Below are 19093 nucleotides of genomic sequence, written 5' to 3' on the forward strand. Positions count from 1 at the left end.
CACACTCTCTCACCATTCTCTCACACACACAAAAGCAAATGCACGCACTCAGAGTTCACTTTACATGCCACAGTGTTATTCCCCAGAACCACAAGATCGTCTCTGGAAATGGATTTTTGCACTAACATGATGTTTGCATGTCCATTAGAGGCTTATCAGTGCAATTTACTTCGGCACTTTGTCCCACAGTTTTAATTAGATACAGAAGTACAAAGACAGAAAAAAGAGGGGAAAGGGGGAAAAGAGGGAGGATATAATCATTAATGTTTATGGTCCCACTGTTGCTGCATTAAAGGCTCTGCAACCCGTCAACTATACATTAATGAGTGAGTGCTTTTTTGGTGAAACTTGTGGTACTGCGGGCATGAGGAGAGGCTTCTTTGGAAATGGTTCCTTGTTGGTGCGTTCAAGTGCTTAAAGCAGCAGTAGGTAGAATTGGAGTATGATTGAATTATGAAACAGTCACTATATTGTTATATAGTCTCTGAGCAGCTGTCAATCACTCCCAAACTCCTTGTAGTGTACTGTTTAGCTGTAAAATTAGAAAGTTTGTGACCCAGCAGCCCTGTTGAGATCAGTTGAGGTAATACCAAGCACCGCCCACCAGCCGGAGCAAACTTTCTCATTTTAAAGCTAAACAGTACACTACAAGATGATTCTGAAAACATTTGAGGTCAGAAATAGGCATTACAGTAAAAGAATATTGATTCATATTTAATCAGCGCTGCCTAGTTTGACAGTTTGATCGGAGTTCTCGAGTGATTGACAGCTGCCTCTGTTGAATGAACAGCCAATAGGAACGCTCTCTCTTTGAAATGACCTGCGTTTGGCCAAAGTGTACTGTCATGGGCTAGATTTTTGAAAGCCTGAAAACAGAGCCATGAGGAGGTGTAGAAGTCTAGAAGAAGTCTTGAATTACAATATGCTGAAAAGTTATTATGGAATTTTTGCCCAATGATGCCAAAAATATACTGCCTACTGAAGCTTTAAGAGTTGACTGCTCAACAGTGAATGGAGGTGGATTGGTCAGGGAAACATATTAGTTTTACCCAAAAGAGAAAAACAAAGTCTTCTGAGTGGTCTGGTCTTTTTATACACATCTGTCATCTCTCTGTACGAACACCTGATGGACCAAATCTCGACTGGTCAGACTGGAACATTGGGGCACTGGGGTCACCACCACACATAAGTGAACATCATCTCAAGTGGTAACTCTACCTCTCTGAAATGTATTGGTTTTATGATGAATGGCTAGTAGTCTTTGCTATGTTAATTTTAGGCACTTGTTTCCTTTTATCCTTATCCTGTAGTTCAGCCAACCTTAAAGAAAAAAAATAATTTAGATCCCTTAAGTTTCTGCATGCATTTTACAAAGGTTTTAGAGTAAGCTGTTCCAATTTATCAGTAATTCATTTATCAGATTTTAGAGCAAAGTGCTGTAATCTCACTTCTTGAAATCAGTGGCAGCTTAGTTTACAGTTTAAATTAAAGTACTGACAATGAATGAACATAGTCAAATATGTTTTAACACCTATTATCAGCACAGTTCCCAAGTTGTATCGATATGCCCCTTATGCTACCAGTACGCAGACGATGCACCACTAAAACCAAGTAACTTTCTTAATTGGGAAAATGAAAACCTATCAGAAATCTACCACTTCTTCAAACATGTGTGAATTGTTTCAGAATGAACTTGGCTTTTTTTTACCTAACTCAGCTATTCTCAACCACTGGGCAGGGACCCACTTGTGGGCCTCAGAGCGCCACTTAGTGGGCCGTGGAGGTACTGCCAAATAGTTAGATTAACCTCTTCAAAATCCGACGGCTGCTGTTCTGTCTTTCCGAGGTTGTAGCGGGCTCAGTTTTAAAGCTGGAGTGAAGATATTGGTATCATATGAAACTAAAAAAACTAAGGAATCAATTGTTCCCAACCATGTTATACTAGCTTGTCGACAAAGAGAGTAAATAATTCTCCAAATTGAAGCTAAATTCTGGCGAGGAAAAACTGGCATGGCCATTTTCAAAGGAGTCCCTTGACCTCTGACCTCAAGATATGTGTATGAAAATGGGTTTTATGGGTACCCACGAGTCTCCCCTTTACAGATATGTATGTCTTGGACGCAAAGACTTTGGATTCATGGTCAATACACCTGACAGTGGCATAACACATACTTAAATGGTAAATGGACTTGGACTTGTATAGCGCTTTTCTAGTCTTCCGACCACTCAAAGCGCTTTACACTACATGTCAGTATTCACCCATTCACACACACATTCATACACTGATGGCAGAGGCTACTAAGGTGCCAACTTTGCCCATCAGGATTTAATCTAAATACTCATTCACACACCGATGGCTATGAGTCCGGGAGCAATTTGGGGTTAAGTGTCTTGCTCAAGGACACATCGACATGTGACCCGGAGCAGCCGGGGATCGAACCACCGACCTTCCAATTGGTGGACAACCTGCTCTACCCTCTGAGCCACAGCCGCCCGATTATAGACCAGTTTGTCTTTTATTTGGGAAGGTGACCCTTGGAATTTTTTTAACAATCAGAAGTGGGCCTCAAGTTACAAAAGGTTGAGTTCCTAATGTGAAACTGGCTTCCAGAAATGTGCGAGAAATTTACTGAGAAAATGTAGATCCAGCACTTTCATCCCTGATGTGTCCAGACCCCTGTAGTCTTATCTGACCTCTGCTTGTTACTTTGAGCCACTTCTGACAAACAAAATATTCAGTTGGGGTTGTTTGTGTGAGCCGGAAGGCGCAAACATCATTAGGATGTAGCTTGAGGACAAAGTTGATCAGAGATATTGTCTAATTAGTTTCACAACAGGAGGGGGCCGGGCGATAGATGGAGGACAAAGAGGAGAGGAACGGGATAGTTTCTGTTTTCTCGCCAGTTTCAGCAACCGAGACCTCACTCTTCCAATTTATTTACTTCTCAGATAAATATGGTATTTACTCATTCAAATATTCAGTCACGGTGGACTTGCAGAATATTTCTTTTCTATGAACTCCTCCCTCATTATTGCATCGTGCCACTTCTCCAAAAACACATATTGAGTAAACAGACTGGTGTGTGGCCCATTTTCTCGCTTAAAGTCTTGTTCACACAGTTTAGTAGATCAGAGCTGGAACTTGGTAAACACACAACAACATTATGTGATTGCGTGTCCAGACTGATTAGCATTTGTATCAGTGCATACAATCTGATGTAATTAGCTCATACTTATTGTGACTGCTATCCTCACATTATCTCTCCTTCGGGGGTTTTACGCTCAATCATCTGGGCTCAACCTCTTTGTGGAGGTAATATAAGGGATGAGGGAACTAAAAGGTAGAGTTGTTCCGATACCGATACCAGTATCGGAAATGCGTCCAATACTGCCCAAAGTTTGGGAACGGGTATCGGCGAGTACGCCAGTCTATGCACCGATCCGATAACATAATTTATTAACCCAGAAAAAAAATCAACTTGTCTAACCAGAAATCAATTATTCTTCACCACTCCAAAACAATAGCCTTCACTGAGCTGTCGCCCTGGATGTATCATGGCTGCCACTGGAAACAACTGTTTTAGAGCAGCGAAGAAAAACTGATTGCAGGTAGTTTGTCACATGACAATAGCAAACAACAACAGTGCGATGCTAGTGGAGAGTGTAACGGTAACGGTAGTCAGAGCAAGGAAAATGTCAGCCATTTGGCAATATTTCACAGTGGAAAATCCAACAAGTAAAACTCTATGTATTTGTTCATGTTTTACAACCTGAGCCAGGCCATACAACGAAGATAGTAATCATATCACATCCACATAGTCAGTAGTAAACAGCTGTTAAATAATAATAATAACTATATATATTTTTTTCACGCTTGTAATGGATCAGAATTCGGTATCAGTCGATACCGCAAGTTCAGGTATCGGAAAGGAAAAAATGGTATCGGAACAGCTCTACTAAAAGGAGAATGAATATTTGTCTTACATTCATCAGATGGACAGAAACACGACTTCGAATGAATGATTATGTTGCGTTATGTCTGCTGGATGTGTGAATAAGCAACTGTTTGCTAATGTGTTTGTTTGTGTTTACAGGGTAGAAGGTAACCCGCAAATTTCAAAAACCTACAAAAAATTGCAAAAACTCTCACGAGACTCGCTGCCCAACTACCTATCCGAACCGTAACCATCTCGTGAGTTTCGCAATTTACCTTCTAGCCACGACCTGTTTACAGCTTGTTCTGCTGCCCCCGGGTGGCCAAAAAAAATTGTGCAGCTTTAAAGTTGTATGTAAAGTAAATTTGAACTTTTTTTCTGATGTTGAATAAATGTGATAGATCCAAGTGTAGATTTGTTTGTGGCACTTCCACCTTTATTTGACAGAGGACAGTGTAGAAATGCGGAGGGGGGTATGACATGCAACAAAGGTCCCAGGGCCGGAATCGAACCTGAGACGTTGCGGTTATATGGCATGCACTGCCACCGCTCGGTTACCAAGGCTACTTCAGGTGTACCTTTTAGCATTTTAATGACATCACTTCTCTGCAAACTCACCCAAACACACTGAATCAATGAGTGTAAGCTGTTTGACTTTTTACTCGCTGAGTTGTAACTCCACAGTTCATAAATGCTGAACATTGAACAAGTAAAGAAATGATCCAAGACAAAAGCATTTGTTATCAAAGACCATATTCATCGAATGAAAAGTCATATTTCACTTGTGCAGCGTGTGGGGGTAAGAAATCAAGTCTCCTACTGACGGCCGATGTATCAGACTCAGACTCAGTCGGCAGTGTCAGCAAAGGACAGTGTGTGTGTGTGTGTGTGTGTGTGTGTGTGTGTGTGCGTGTGCGTGTGCGTGTGCGTGTGCGTGTGCGTGTGCGTGTGCGTTGAGCTGACGAGGATAGTTGTTGCAAAGCTTACGTACAAAGAATGTGAAAGAAATTTAGTTTTGCACTTAGTTTAGCTATAACAAGTTATTCTTGATGTTTCTTCCGTAAATAGTCAAAAGAGAAAGCACTAGTTGAGTAATAGGAAACCAACCTTTATTTTAAAAAAGAAACATAAATATACCTACAGGAGTTAGAGATGAAAGAAACGAGACCCTACACTTGAAGAAGTTGCATATTTAAGATCTGCTTCCAGTCAAAAAAATAATCATTTCAAATGTTCTGAATGAGAAACGAGTAATTGTTTGAACAGTTTTCCTTCGAAACTAGCCACTCGGCACATTCAGATTAATTTGTTAAACTAATAGAGACAATGACTTGTGTGACGTGCAGTAGTGAATGTTAGTCATGGCCTTGATCAAAAGCAACGGTTTGCAACAACAATAACATGTTTTTTTCACTTCAGAGCATTCTTAACTACGGCTTAAAATGTTCTACCCCTTAGCAAACATGTAAATACAAAATACTTGTAAGTTTGTTTTGAACATGTAGAGAATTAAGTTAACATTCGCACAACACGCATTCAGCCGCAAAGAAAGAATTAATGCTCTAATCAAAGAGGATTTACAATAATATTCAAACTCAAAAAGGCCCAGGGTCACCGTTACCGATGTTGTTAGGAAGGACATAATGTTTCACTAAATCTTCTCGCATAATTACTGGAGATAAATCATAAATCTGTACTGGGATCAGTTTGACAGCGGAAGCTACTTACAACATCATCGGTGGCACAAAAGTTGGAGATGAACATCTGGGTTAAAAATACTAGAATTCAATTAAATCCAAACTTTCGTGTGTCAGTTAACAGTCCAGCCAATACTGCAGATTGAACACGAGGAACCAGTGCAATACGGGCACTTCCTTAAATTATAACACATATATCAACGACCACAAAGGGGGCAAGTAGTCCAGAGAGTGTTCAGGTCTAACCTTAAGGTGCATCCAGCCTGTCAGTGTGTCTCTGTGTCCATTGTTCAGTTCAAGAAGATGAGGACGAGTCGTGGAAAGAACAATCAAGGATTGTACTTGTTGGTGTTTGTACTGAATTGTATTGTATGTGTGAAAGTATGTGCATATGTCCACACGCACACAAATGTAATGTGTCTGTCCGTCTGAAGGGAGGAGGAGGCTGGATGTGTGTTTGTGTGTGTCTCAGGAGATGGTGGAAAACTCTTTGAGCAGGACGTCCTGACTCAGTGTGTTCAGAGACACATTCTTCCTCACATTCAGACTGATGGAGCGCACCTGGAGACAGACAGAGAGGGACATTTATTACCAGATCAAAGAGATACCAAACTGTGCAAACTGTCCGTAACTTAAAGGTATAATATGTAACAGTTATCGGTTGGCATTCAAAGTTGTTCCCTCCTCCTCGACTCAACGAACGAGCGAGTGAGGGAGAGAGAGAGAGCAGCGATGGTGGAGGGAGCTATAGAGTGAATGAAGAGAGGGAGCGGCGTTAGGGAGAACAAAGCAGTGAATCGGAGAAATAAAACGTTATTTTCTGATTGTTTCAAGGCGGTTACGTTCTAAAGCACAAATAAACACAAAACTAACTGCAACGTTGTCCTCTTTGGCTCAACGCTGCTCTCGGTCAAACTGACCCACCACACTCTGCACACAGCAGAGGAGAGACAGAGGAGCAGGGGATGCAACAAACCCGTTCTCATCAGTCAAATACGACCCCTTTGTATCTGACAAAGCCAAAGGGGGACTTGTGCCTCGGTGTCAGACATCGAGGGGCGTGACAAAGAGACGGTATTTGAGGACCTGAACTGGCTGCACACCCTGCACACTGGCACAAAGCCACTTTGCTGACGCTCAGAAGAGTCCCGAACACAGCAAAATAAGAAGAAATGAGAAAATCCAGGCAGAGGGCTGCAGGGTCTCTGCAGGACCAGACACCACCACACACTTCCAGAGGGTCATAAGTGATGATTGAGAGGGATTACTTTTCTATCAGTCTACATTGTTTTTTAGGAAATTCTTGCATATACCTTTAATTTGACTTAGAGTTGAAAGATGTCGGCATTTACCAGGCAGGGATGGCAGGCAGACTCTATTGAGTTGCATTATGGGAAGGGTTGGATGTAGCCCTTTTAGAGTTTACAGCAAGTCCATATAAGGGACTAGCTGTGTCTCAATTCTGATTCCGTGTAGTACACTGTGCACACTACGTACTTACTCGCGTAGTGCGTGAATTTTGATGGCAGGTAGTGTTGTCTCAAAACACACACGGCCGTTATGCACTTAAGGGAAGCATGTTAGATCAGCTGGTGATAGTCAGCCACGGACATCACGCTGTATCGGCAGTAATTCAATTCAGATGGATAAAATAACCCAATAATGGCTTCTATCCGACTACAGTATAGTTGTGTACTTAGTGAAAAAAACACATGTATAACTTAAATTTGTATAGTTTGATGTTCGCCATTTCAATCGCAACCGCTGCAGCCTCCTCACCCGCCTTCACAAGTCTAAAACGGGTTGGTGGCCCCTCCCCTACATCGCAAAGATGGAGACCGTTGAGGATGAGAAGAAGAGTGTTCAGCACTCAACGTTTTGGCCGTTATGAATACAACATCCGTGTATAGCAAGTTTAAGTACAAAAGTATGTGAATTGAAACACAGCATAGAAGTCTGGATATCTCAGCCCGTGCTGCTTCCTTGTTGACTATTCTTATTTTGATGTTTGTCTCACAAGCCTTCTAACTTCCCAACTAAATCAGTGGAATACCCCTTTACCAAAGAACGAGCCATTTATTGTAACACTGCCATTGTTTCCTGCTGGTGGTGTGTGGCGAGTGCATCTCTCATTTTTCCTGCTTATCTATACCGCACTGTGATTGACTCATGTTTTGTTAAATACATTGTATAATTTATGAGTTCTCTATTTTTTTTAAAAGAAAAATGTTAGAATCACATACATCAATTATCAATAATACAAAAGTCCAGGTGAAAATTTAACTTTAAAAATATCATTTGCACTGCAAGCACTATATTTTAACAGTTTTTTAATCTACTCTGGTCATTTCTGTTCACTTATTACTGGAATCATTTTCTCAGCTGTCAACTTTGCAAAAAGCCCTTGTTTATTGTAAACATCAGTGACATGTGTCATGCTGCAGCAAAAAACAAACACTTTTAGGTGCTTAAGGATGTAAAATCTGGGTTAAAAAAAAAAGTTGCTAAATGTGTATACCCTCCTCTTCAATGCAGAGCATCCACCACTGACTTTGAATGGAGTGACACTACAGAACCTGAATCTTAGTAGACCACATTAGCACCCACAATACATTGCTCTCTGTCTCTTACCAGCTCCTTGAAGAAGGCAGCCTCTTTGGGCTGCTCCGAGTATCTCTCAAACTGGTCCAAACCATCCTGCAGTTTGAGCGTCAGTGTGTCATAGTTGGACCGAACCACCTCCAACACCTAACAGGGGGGGACAGATAAGGAATCAAAAAATTAACGGGTTGCATAACTCTGTGTTTAAAGCGTCGCACAGTGAACACTTAACTTGGGTAATCACCAAACACTCAAATATTAATAAATGTATTTAATACTTCATTACAGCATCTTTATTTATGAATGAGAGATCATGATCTGGTTCCATCTGGTTCCTCTCCTCGTTATTTCCAGTCACTAACTGCTTACTGTCAGGGTCAACTCTGTAATCAGGGATGTGATTCGTCGTTTGGAAAAAGGGACGCATCATCTGCAAATAGATTGATTTTTTTAGCATTCTATTTGCTTTCTTACTTGTTTTTTTGGGCCCGTTTCTCAAAAAAAATGCACACCATTAGCTAGAACTTTGTTAGGTTTATATAACGGTGGTTGTTTAATAGTGTTTTTTATTTTCAGATGAGGAGACTGTTCTTTAATCTGTTACAAAATTGAGCCTCTCTGTGTGTCTGTACCAGTGAGATCTAGTTAGACTTGCAGACTTTCACAATAAGGGCACTTTTGCTTTAGGAAGGACTCACTTCATCATTTTAAGGTCAGCGTACAAATCCAATCAAGCAGATACAGTACAAAGTGGGCGTGTGTGTGTGTGTACTACGGTTATAAAGTGCACAGGACACACATGCCTGAAGTAAAGTCCAGCTGAGATGAGAAGGTGAGCTGAAATCAGAGGTAATTATGCAGAGATTCTCCACACTCCCACCCCTGCCATCCCCCCATTCAGCCGTGAAATAGCCCCTAAGCAGACCTTTTTCATTATTTTATTAATGTCCCTGCAACACTCCACACAGCATGAAACATTCACAATGAGATGCATGAGCCGCGCTTTGTCGTGCTTCCCAGAGAAGCTGTATAAACACACACACAAACACTCCTCTCAAACGAGCCCAGCTTTCATCCAGATAAACACACAGATGTTAACCTATACGTGTTCAATGAAGGAACACACACAACACGTACATATTCTACTTTAGCTCTGGTAGTATATCTACTTTACACCTGAATTGGTATTTTGAAATTTAAATCAACAGAAGGGAAAACATTCTTCGTCCTTTTATTTACTTCTAAAAAATCTACAGCTCTGCTTACGGGGAAAAAAGTGCTGTTGTTTTTATTTCAACCTCTTGATGGTACACTGATGAAAAATTCATACTCATATCTCTCTCTCTCCCTCACAGCTCTCCATCACCCTCCTCTCTCTGTGGAAATGTGGAGGGAGGTTTGAATGGTGACCTCAACTAATGTGTGTTTAGGTTTTTTTTACCTCCACTGGTGGCGAATGGAGAGGACGGAAATATGAAAGGAGGGGGTGGGGGGTTGGGGGAGAGAAAGCGTGAGCTATGACGAACTGGTTAGAAGCAAGAAATGAAAAGTAAATGAAGAATTAAAGAGAAGTCAAGTCAATGTAACCTTTACCACATGCTGCTTTAGCAAACACCGGGATGATAAGCGTTTGTTTCAGCGGTTTTGTCGACTCCTCTGAGCAACTTTCTGCATCACTAAGCAGATATGATTGCATGCACGCAGTTGTCATTGTGTTTATCTTGCAGCGCGGCCTTGCGGGTGCTCAAGTGTGTCTCGACTCTAATATGGTATTGTGGGTGAGAGACAGACAGACAGAGAGTACAGCAGCTCATTTTAATGCTGTGTGTTTCTGGAGGCCATCCATCTTCTAGTGTCACTGTGGGGAGTGAAGGCGCTGCAGGCGGATGGAGTGCAGGTGGTTACTGTGTCTGCACGCGTGTGAGTCGAGAACTCTATGTCAAAAGAAATGCAAGGTTTCACACTTCATTTAAAAACAGGGAGAGGGGCACACAGGAGGAAAAACAAACTTTGTCTGAACTTGACTGATCTGAACGTCCCTCAAATGGACCAATAAGTCTCTACCTCCGCTCTGCCCCATAATACAGGTTTGAGTCCACAGCTGTGCACTGGAGAGCTGCTCTGGTTACATTAACGTTCATCACTAGGATTTATTTTGATTATTTATCCTTTATTTTACCAGGATATTCCCATTGAGATTTTAAATCTCTTTTTCGAGGGAGTCCTGGCCAAGACTGCAGCATCAAAGTTTCACATAAAAGCACAACCAACAGTCTTTAAAAGGTACAGTGTGAAGGATTTGGCGGCATCTAGTGGTGTGGTTATAGATCGAAACCAACTAAGTACCCCTCCACTCACCCTCCCTTTCAAAGACTGTAGTAACATGAGCCGCCAAGTGCAAAACCGTGGTAACGCAGTTCGCCTCGCTCTGAGGCCATCCTGACCATAATGCCACTACTTTAGGAGCAACAGAAGTCAGACGGCGACTGGCGGTACCACGGTTTTGAACTCTGCGGTAGAGAGTAAGGAGTAAGCAAGAAGCGGCAGGCTGATTTTTTGGGAGATGAATTTACAGGGGTCTTTACCTTTGGTGTCCATTTACTGTGAACATTATTTTGTTCAGCCTGAGGTAAGATGTAACTCTAGATGTAGTCCACTCAATTCTCTCCTGCCTTTTGAAAATCCAACCTACATTCATGAATTCTGAGATTAGCAAGGTACCGTGCTTCAAAAGGACTGTTTTTTTTATAAAAAGTATTTTTTGGGCATTGTTCATTTATTAGACAGACGGCAGGAGGAGAAGACAGGGAATGAGGGGAGAGTATTGTTGTTACTGTGTAAGTACTGCTACTAGCCATGTGAAGATTTTGGAAAAAATTCTACGTCCCTGTACCTTCAAAGAAGACATAGCGTATATTACAGGCAGCCTGCAGATGCACTTTGAGACACCACAGCCACTGCCAAAGTCGGAGATGACTGAGAAGCAACAGATCTGGAAAATCCTCCTGCTTCCCTGAAGTCACCGGTGTGGCGACATTTTGCCTTCCCCGTGAGTTATGTAAACAACGAACATGCCGTTGACAGAAATCTACAGCGGCTGCAGAAGATTTAGAGACTGCAGCAACCAAAGAAAACAACGCTCAGCAAACTGTTTGGCAATTTCAGCCACTTATCTCCACTTAAAATCGATTGTGTGTCTACATCACTTTGTAGTTGTCCAACCAACGACTTAAAGGTGCAGTCTGTAGGATTTGGCAGCATCTAGCAGTGAGGCTGCAGATTGCAACCAACTGAAACTTCTCCTGTGTGCCAAACGTGTAGGAGAACTACGGTGTCCAACACAAAAACGTGAAGACGCGAATGTCCGTCTCTAGAGCCAGTGTTTGGTTTGTCCGTTCTGGGCTACTGTAGAAACATAGCAGACTCCGTGAAGAGGACCCGCGACGTATGTAGATATAAACGGCTCATTCAAAGGTAACGAAAATACAACGATTCTTATTTTCAGGTGATTATACACTAAAGAAAACATAGTTATTAATATTATATTCTACTTCTGCCAATAGATCCCGTAAATGTTACACACTGGTCCTTTAACTGTTTTGATCTCACTCTCAGCGCTATCATAACAGCGTTTTCGGGCGTGGCAAGCAGCTGCTTTCAGTTAAAAAAGCTCTAAAAATCCCACTATACCCCACCTGCTCAATACCAAACAGCAGACTTTCGCCAGATAGCCACAAAACACGACTCAAAATGAATTATGATGATGCTCAGTGACTGCTGGATGTATAAATAAGCAACTGTCTGCTAGCAACTTAAAAATAGATTGGAGCCAATATGGGTAATAACTTATTTAGGCATTTGCACTACAGGCCAGTAGGAGGCAACAACATGGTTATTCTTGTTATTTTTCAATACAGGCGCACAACTTTTGTATCAGCATAAAATTAGCTGACAATGATACACGAAGACAACGACTAATGTGAACGAAGACTGCTCAAAACTACCAATTATCAAAAACAAAGTCACTTTATCTAATGAGAGGGGTGTTAATATCATATAAAACCACCTAAGCTAACTTCTGCCTTCCCTCTTTGTTGTGAATAAATCTAGCAGATAAAAGCGGAGAGGTAATTGGGGAGTATAATGACCAAATCCATCACTCTCTTATCAGCTTGTAAAAAAAGGACTCTTCCGGCTGTTTTCCTATCCTCACCGATTTGACATAAGTGATAAAGTCTTAAGTGGAGCTCACCACGCTCGTATCAGTGAAGTTCAGCCTCCTTACAGGCTCAAGTTTTTCCCACTAATGATGAAGGAATAACTCAACGTTTCACAGCTTGTCCAGTTTCTTAACGACTCAATTCTCACTCTGTGTTTGTGTGGCCTGCAGACATCAGAGAAACTGAAACATTTACTGTACTTAGTTTTCTTTTGAGGGTGATGTTTCCATTAAAAGTCCAATAAAAGGTAAATACTGTGTATGTTTCGGAGAAATCTATGAAAGCTGTGTCCAGAGGCGACAGCAGCTAAAATGTATATGTCACCATCTGTCGTGTGCGGCGTAAAAAGCTTCATATTTGTTGTGAACTGGGTCCTCCCACCTGCATGAACTGTGTGCAATGACTCAGCCACGATGAGTTTAAAGCTCAGTGGTGTGTGGTGATAACAGCGGCTCTTCTAGGTGTCTCATCACAATGAGCGATGTCTGAGTCATCCATCTCTGCCACATAACTGTAACCACTTCTTGATGAATAGGCAAATTCTTTCAAAATAAAAGGCAGTGAACCCCTTCTCAAATAAAGTACTGAGTGTTTTTCACTGTGTGCTAAAAAATTCATAACATTTACTTTTGAAATGACAAGAGTGATGTTTCAGTGGAGTTCCGCCCAAATGGCCCCGAGATGTTGCTGAAGTTCGTTTTTATTTACTTCTAGTCAGAGTGTAAAAGGAGGAAGTGTGTGTTGTGTTTACCTGTTCTTCTGACAGCTGGGAGATGTGGTTCACGGCAGCGTACGACTCAATCTTGGGATTAAAATGGTTGACGATGGCCCTTAAAGACAAAAACACAAACACTTCTGATATGAAGCAGAGTGGACAGAGACAGTCTGCTTTCCGGTTCATTCCGGCAGTATTTATGAGCCGCAATCACATCCTTATTTCACATTTATTCTTTTGTCTGACAATAGAAACATAAAACTCTATAAATCAGAATTAGAAGACTTATATAATTATTAGGGCTGTCAAAGTTAACGCAAATTTGTTTTAACGCCACTAATTTCTTTAACTCAACTTACAATTATTAGGTTGTATCGGGCTCAGTTTTAATGCTGTGTGCCCAGTGACGATACTGGTATCATATGAAAATAGGGAACCTAATGTGTGTGCCGAATGTCATACTAGCTAGTTGTGCTACTTTATGATAATCACAGGCAGTTTGGGGCAAGTCATAGTCAAGTCAGCACACTGACACACTGACAGCTGTTGTTGCCTGTTGGGCTGCAGTTTGCCATGTTATGATTTGAGCATATTTTTTATGCTAAATGCAGTACCTGTGAGGGTTTCTGGACAATATCTGTCATTGTTCTGTGTTGTTAATTGATTTCCAGTAATAAATATATAAATACGTTTGTATAAAGCAAGCATATTTGCCCACTCCCATGTTGATAAGAGTATTAAATACTTGATAAATCTCCCTTTAAGGTACATTTTGTACAGATAAAAATTGTGTGATTAATTTGCGATTAATCGTGATTAACTATGGACAAGCGTGCGATTAATCACAAAATATTTGTAATCTATTGACAGCCCTAATTATTATATTATATTATATCATATTATACTATTCTATTCTGTGGTGCAGTGCAGCAGTAAGAATATTGTTTAGGTGCAAACTTACAACATAATAATATTCAAGGACTGAAGGTTTGCAGTTGGCAATTCTGACAAGAAGTTCTAAACAAGCCCGGTTACAGACTGACTGTTTAACACCAAAACTAACTTCCTGTTCAATTCCATCTCAATGCCTCCTTCATATTGTGTGAGCAGCACACCGGGGAATTTCAGATGTAAATTCAGAGGCAATCTTTTCCAGCATTAGCATCCATTTCCATGAAATAAACTGCTTTATAGCTGAAATATAAGTCGATGCAATAAGCACAGCTGTGAGATGAAATGGCTTATTTCGTACTGGCTTAGAGTACGTCATATATCAAATAAATTATAGTCACAAATATGCAGAGAATACTCCGTAGTGGTGATTCAGTTGTCATTTACGTGCGGGAAGCCGGCGGATGGAAGAATGAACTGATGGGAGTAAAATGGAATTGGCCCCTTCATTTGAGTTAATTTCAGCACTGTGGGTTCTTTATTCTTCTCTGCTTTCATTCATTTATTCATCTATTCTTTCAAATATTACTCTTTCAATCTTCTTCCTCCCTGCTTCCCTTTAACCCTTGTGACTGCCTATTCAAGCCGTGGAGTCTGCTCCATCAGGAACACAGCTGAGTGGGTGAATCCTCGGGGAGTATCCCGCTCGTACGGGCACCCGCAGGGCCAGGGTGACCTCAGAGGATCATCTCCACAGAGAACGTGGAGGAGGAAAGAGAGATTGCAGGGGAAAATGGTGGAGGAGAGACCAAGTAGAGGATGTGTGTGGACTGGAGCAGGGGTGGGGTGGAGGAGATAAAGGCTTAAAGAGGGCCCGGGGGAGGACGTGGAGGGAGGGAAGAAAAGGAATAAGCTGGGAATGGAAGACCTAAATTACAGATCCAAAGACTTAACTTCATTCACTTTGATTTTGTCCTTTCTCCATCATGTTTGAAATTCCCTTCAATCCAATATGACTCTTTTCTCCTTCTTAGGATACAGTATTTGTGTGTTGCGAGTGTGTGTGTGTTTTTACCGAACATTGACAAGGGCATGCGTGACTTTGCTGGCTGCCTCCTTCCACTGGCCCGTGTTGGTTGATACTCTGAGAACTAAAAGGCAGAGAATGACAGACAAAAACAGAGTTAGATGCACACAAACAGGCACACTTTAACATGTCTATTCCCATCTGTCAGGTTTAGGGCAATAAAGGGAAGGCTAGAGCACTTTAATGTGTAAAAAATAGGGCTGTCAAAGTTTACGTGATAACGCGTAAACGCAAATTTGTTTTAACGCCACTAATTTCTTTAATGCATTAACGCAACATTCGATATCGATCTTTCGGAGGCTCACTTTTAAAGCTAGAGTGAAGATACTGGCATCATGTGAAACTAGAAAATCTAAGGAATCCATTGGTACCAACCATGTCATACTAGCTTGAACAGGTAGGAGGCCAAATAACGCTCCAAACGTAAGCTTAATTTTGACGAGGAAAAACTGACATGGCCATTTTCAAAGGGGTCCCTTGACCTCTGACCTCAAGATATGTGAATGTAAATGGGTTCTATGGGTACCCACGAGTCTCCTCTTTACAGACATGCCCACTTTATGATAATCACATGCAGTTTGGGGCAAGTCAAAGTCAAGTCAGCACACTGACACACTGACAGCTGTTGTTGTAAATGCAGTACCTGTGAGGGTTTCTGGACAATATTTGTCATTGTTTTGTGTTGTTAATTGATTTCCAATAATAAATATATACATACATTTGCATAAATCAAGCATATTTGCCCACTCCCATGTTGATGAGAGTATTAAATACTTGACAAATCTCCCTTTACGGTACATTTTTAATAGATACAAAAATGTGTGATTAATTTGCGATTAATTGCTTTTAAATATTTTAATTGATTGACAGCCCTAGTAAAAAAAATAATAATAATTGTTGACGGTAGCTCAACATTGATCAAGAAAAACTGCAAAGTGAAAACACTGGAATTCCTTGGTGAATGAAACTAGTAACAGGTAACTCCACCACCATCCTCAATGTTTTTTTTTTTTATTTTTTATTTTTATCAGCCTTTATTTGTTTGTGATTGCTTTTATTTCAGCCATTATTTGAATAACAGCTTCTATATGAGTAGTTACAATGAGTCAGGTTAAATACTGCAGTTTCTACAAACATACCCATGCAGTAGAGGTTGTCGAAGACCTGGTGCATTCGTACGATTTCATAGTACAGCTCGTCGTAGCTGTTGGAGGTGGGCAGGAACGTGTCGCCGTATGTTATAAACATGTTGAACAGGTTCACTACCTGGATCAGGAGAAAACACACATTAGCTAACCGATACAGTCACTCTCAAACAAAAGGAGAGACACAAACCAAAAATATGTTTTCTAAGGGGGGAATCAAATTTATACTGCATCGGTTTCTGCATAAACATCCTGTTTGGCCTCTTTCGTCTCCTCTGACAAACTAATGAAAGGAGTTTTACTACAAGATCATACACACATCTCTGTGAAACTAATTTCTATTGTGGACTGTTCTCTGTCGGCATGTTTCGTGTGTGTGTGTGTGTGTGTGTGCGCGTGGGTGTCTGTGTGTGTGCGCGTGTGTGCGCGTGTGTGTGTGCGTGTGTGTGTGTGCGTGTGTGTTGCCCACCAGTAAGGCCAGATGAAAGATGTTGTGCTTGGCCAGCAGTGTCGTCTCATTTGACAGCAGGAACTTCAGGAGGTTGATGAGAGCTGTGCAGAGGGAGACATGCACACGCTAATGAAATAATCTGGAGTGTTGATAGTCGTCTACCAGCAGACGCATATGGCACCAGTCTGCTTTCCTCAGCAAGCTTCTTTATTAAGGTAGATAATGGGAACACGGGGGGGGGGACCTTTTAACACCAAATCAAGTCCTTTCACAAGCTTTATTAGAGGAAAACAAAACCCATAAGAAGAAACCAAAATGTGAGCTTTTAACAAGCTCCAACACGAGCTGGCACAACAACACGCTGGAAGAAGATAAACACATCTATTGCTTTAATTCAGCTCATTTTTTTCTCTCCAGTCTTATTTCATGGTATGCCATTATCACCGCAAGCAGGAGAGGGTCAGTGTTACTCGGGGAATTAAGCTGATTATAGGTCTGATTAGAGGAATCTGTATTCTAATGAGACACGGTGCGATGGGGCCATTACAAGCTGAAATGTTATCCTATTGTGAGTTGACCGGGCTGAAAACAAGGCCACCAGGATGGATCGTGCTTTCTTTAGAGACTCATTATCCAATCTCAATGATGCAATACATTTCCCAAAACAACAGGCTCAATGATTTCAGAGGGAAATTGGCTTTGTTTTGCAAAAGCAGTAACTATTTACTCAACTCTAAAGGTGACGCCAAGCAAATAATAAAAAAAAATGTTTCAGATTCAATTATGTTTATGTGGTGTCCTGACACTTCGTTTGAAAATTTTTATTGTAAACATGTCCTGTCACAAAACTTCCAAAACACAATTTATTTAACACATAAATCAGCAGAAACAACAACTTTATCCCCCACCTTAATTACCTGGTTTCAACTAAAAGGTACAGTAACAACTACCACATACAGTATATCTTGAAGTAGGGGTGTGCGGGTGAATAAATGAAACACTGCTATGACACAAACTCAAGAATAGGAACATTTCTCCCTAAAAATTGTTCATCATATTATCAAGACTAAGAGTCTACAGCCATGCTAGCAATTCTGTGAGTTAAACAGAGATGCAAAGTGTAAGTTGAAATGACTAAAACTATTGGCTATAATCATAGACTGTATACTGTATAAGTGGACGTAGTCACCGTGACGTCACACATTGGTAGTGGACTGCTGTTTTGAAGCCTCGAGTTTGGCATTTTGGCCGTCGCCATCTTGGTTATTTGCGTGACACAAGAGGATGGAGCTAAGTGCAACCGAATGCTGAATAAGACGTTTTCAGGCGACCAAAAAGGTTGAAATCAAAGTACCAAGAAGAAAACACGGACAACTCCCAGACCTGACAACGCCGTGGTAGCGACCTGTCAATCACAAGGTAGCCACGCCCTAAAGCATCCCCTGCTTTATTGTCTGTTTGACTCTAAATGGGACCATAATTTACTAAATGAACATCATGCTGTATTGAAGAAGACTTGAAACTAGAGATTGAGACCATAAACTCATGTTTACAATGTTTACTGAGGTAATAAATCAAGTGAGAAGTAGGCTCATTTTCTCATAGACTTCTATACAATCAGACTTCTTTTTGCAACCAGAGGAGTCGCCCCCTGCTGGCTATTAGGAAGAATGCAAGTTTAAGACAACTCTGCATTGGCTTCACTTTTCAGACCTGGAGGTTGCCCACTGGCCATAGCAAACATATGATCGTTAAATTATCCAGGAGATAATCAAAGTGATTAGAATTCATCCTGAGGGTGACATGAATGTTTGTACCAAAATTTCACCAGCTGGACCTGCTGGTGGCACAAGAGAAAAAGTCAGGAGGGACTTTTCATGAATGAAATGGAGAAATGCAGTGGAGGAAAAGACCAAAAATCCAGATTGTGTGTCTGCAAAGTAGATGACCTGCTGAGTGCTTCATTTCTGTTTTACAACAAAACCACAGTGAAACTATCAGCAAATTACGTTTTATTTCTCTTCTACACTCGCTTTGTTCGCTCATCGCTGCTCCCTCTCTCTCTTGTTCACTCTCTAGCTCGCTCGACCACCACTGCTCCTTCCCTCTCGTTCACCCATGTTGTCAGCTTGTTTGCACTCCCTCTCTTTCTCTGGCACTTCGCAATTACATTTTATTAAACGTTAATAAACACAGCAAAATTTCCAGCTCCCGTCCTAATATCGATACTCAGCCACTTCCTTGTTTTGTGAATGAAGCGTTACACAAGTTGTAGTTGCTGCAATGTCTGTGTTTGACCAACCAGCGACAGTCAGCCATGCAAACCTAAAGTTCCTGAACCTTTGGAAAGT

General features: G+C 41.2%; 1 protein-coding gene across 2 annotated transcripts in view; it reads right to left on the reverse strand.

The window, feature by feature from the left end:
- Nucleotides 1-4349: 4349 nt before the first annotated feature.
- armh3 (armadillo like helical domain containing 3) overlaps nucleotides 4350-19093 on the reverse strand; it is a 29923-nt gene continuing 15179 nt past the window's right edge. For both annotated transcript variants that reach the window (XM_037764819.1, XM_037764820.1), the window contains exons 21-26: nucleotides 16761-16843; nucleotides 16286-16412; nucleotides 15135-15210; nucleotides 13205-13283; nucleotides 8264-8380; nucleotides 4350-6193 (exon numbers count right to left, since the gene is read on the reverse strand). In XM_037764819.1, coding sequence (XP_037620747.1) covers nucleotides 6101-6193; nucleotides 8264-8380; nucleotides 13205-13283; nucleotides 15135-15210; nucleotides 16286-16412; nucleotides 16761-16843 — 575 coding nt within the window. In that variant the 3' untranslated portion in view covers nucleotides 4350-6100. The remainder of the gene's footprint in view (nucleotides 6194-8263; nucleotides 8381-13204; nucleotides 13284-15134; nucleotides 15211-16285; nucleotides 16413-16760; nucleotides 16844-19093) is intronic.

The sequence above is a fragment of the Sebastes umbrosus genome, chromosome 3 (assembly GCF_015220745.1).
Source record: "Sebastes umbrosus isolate fSebUmb1 chromosome 3, fSebUmb1.pri, whole genome shotgun sequence".
Classification (NCBI taxonomy): Eukaryota; Metazoa; Chordata; class Actinopteri; order Perciformes; family Sebastidae; genus Sebastes; species Sebastes umbrosus.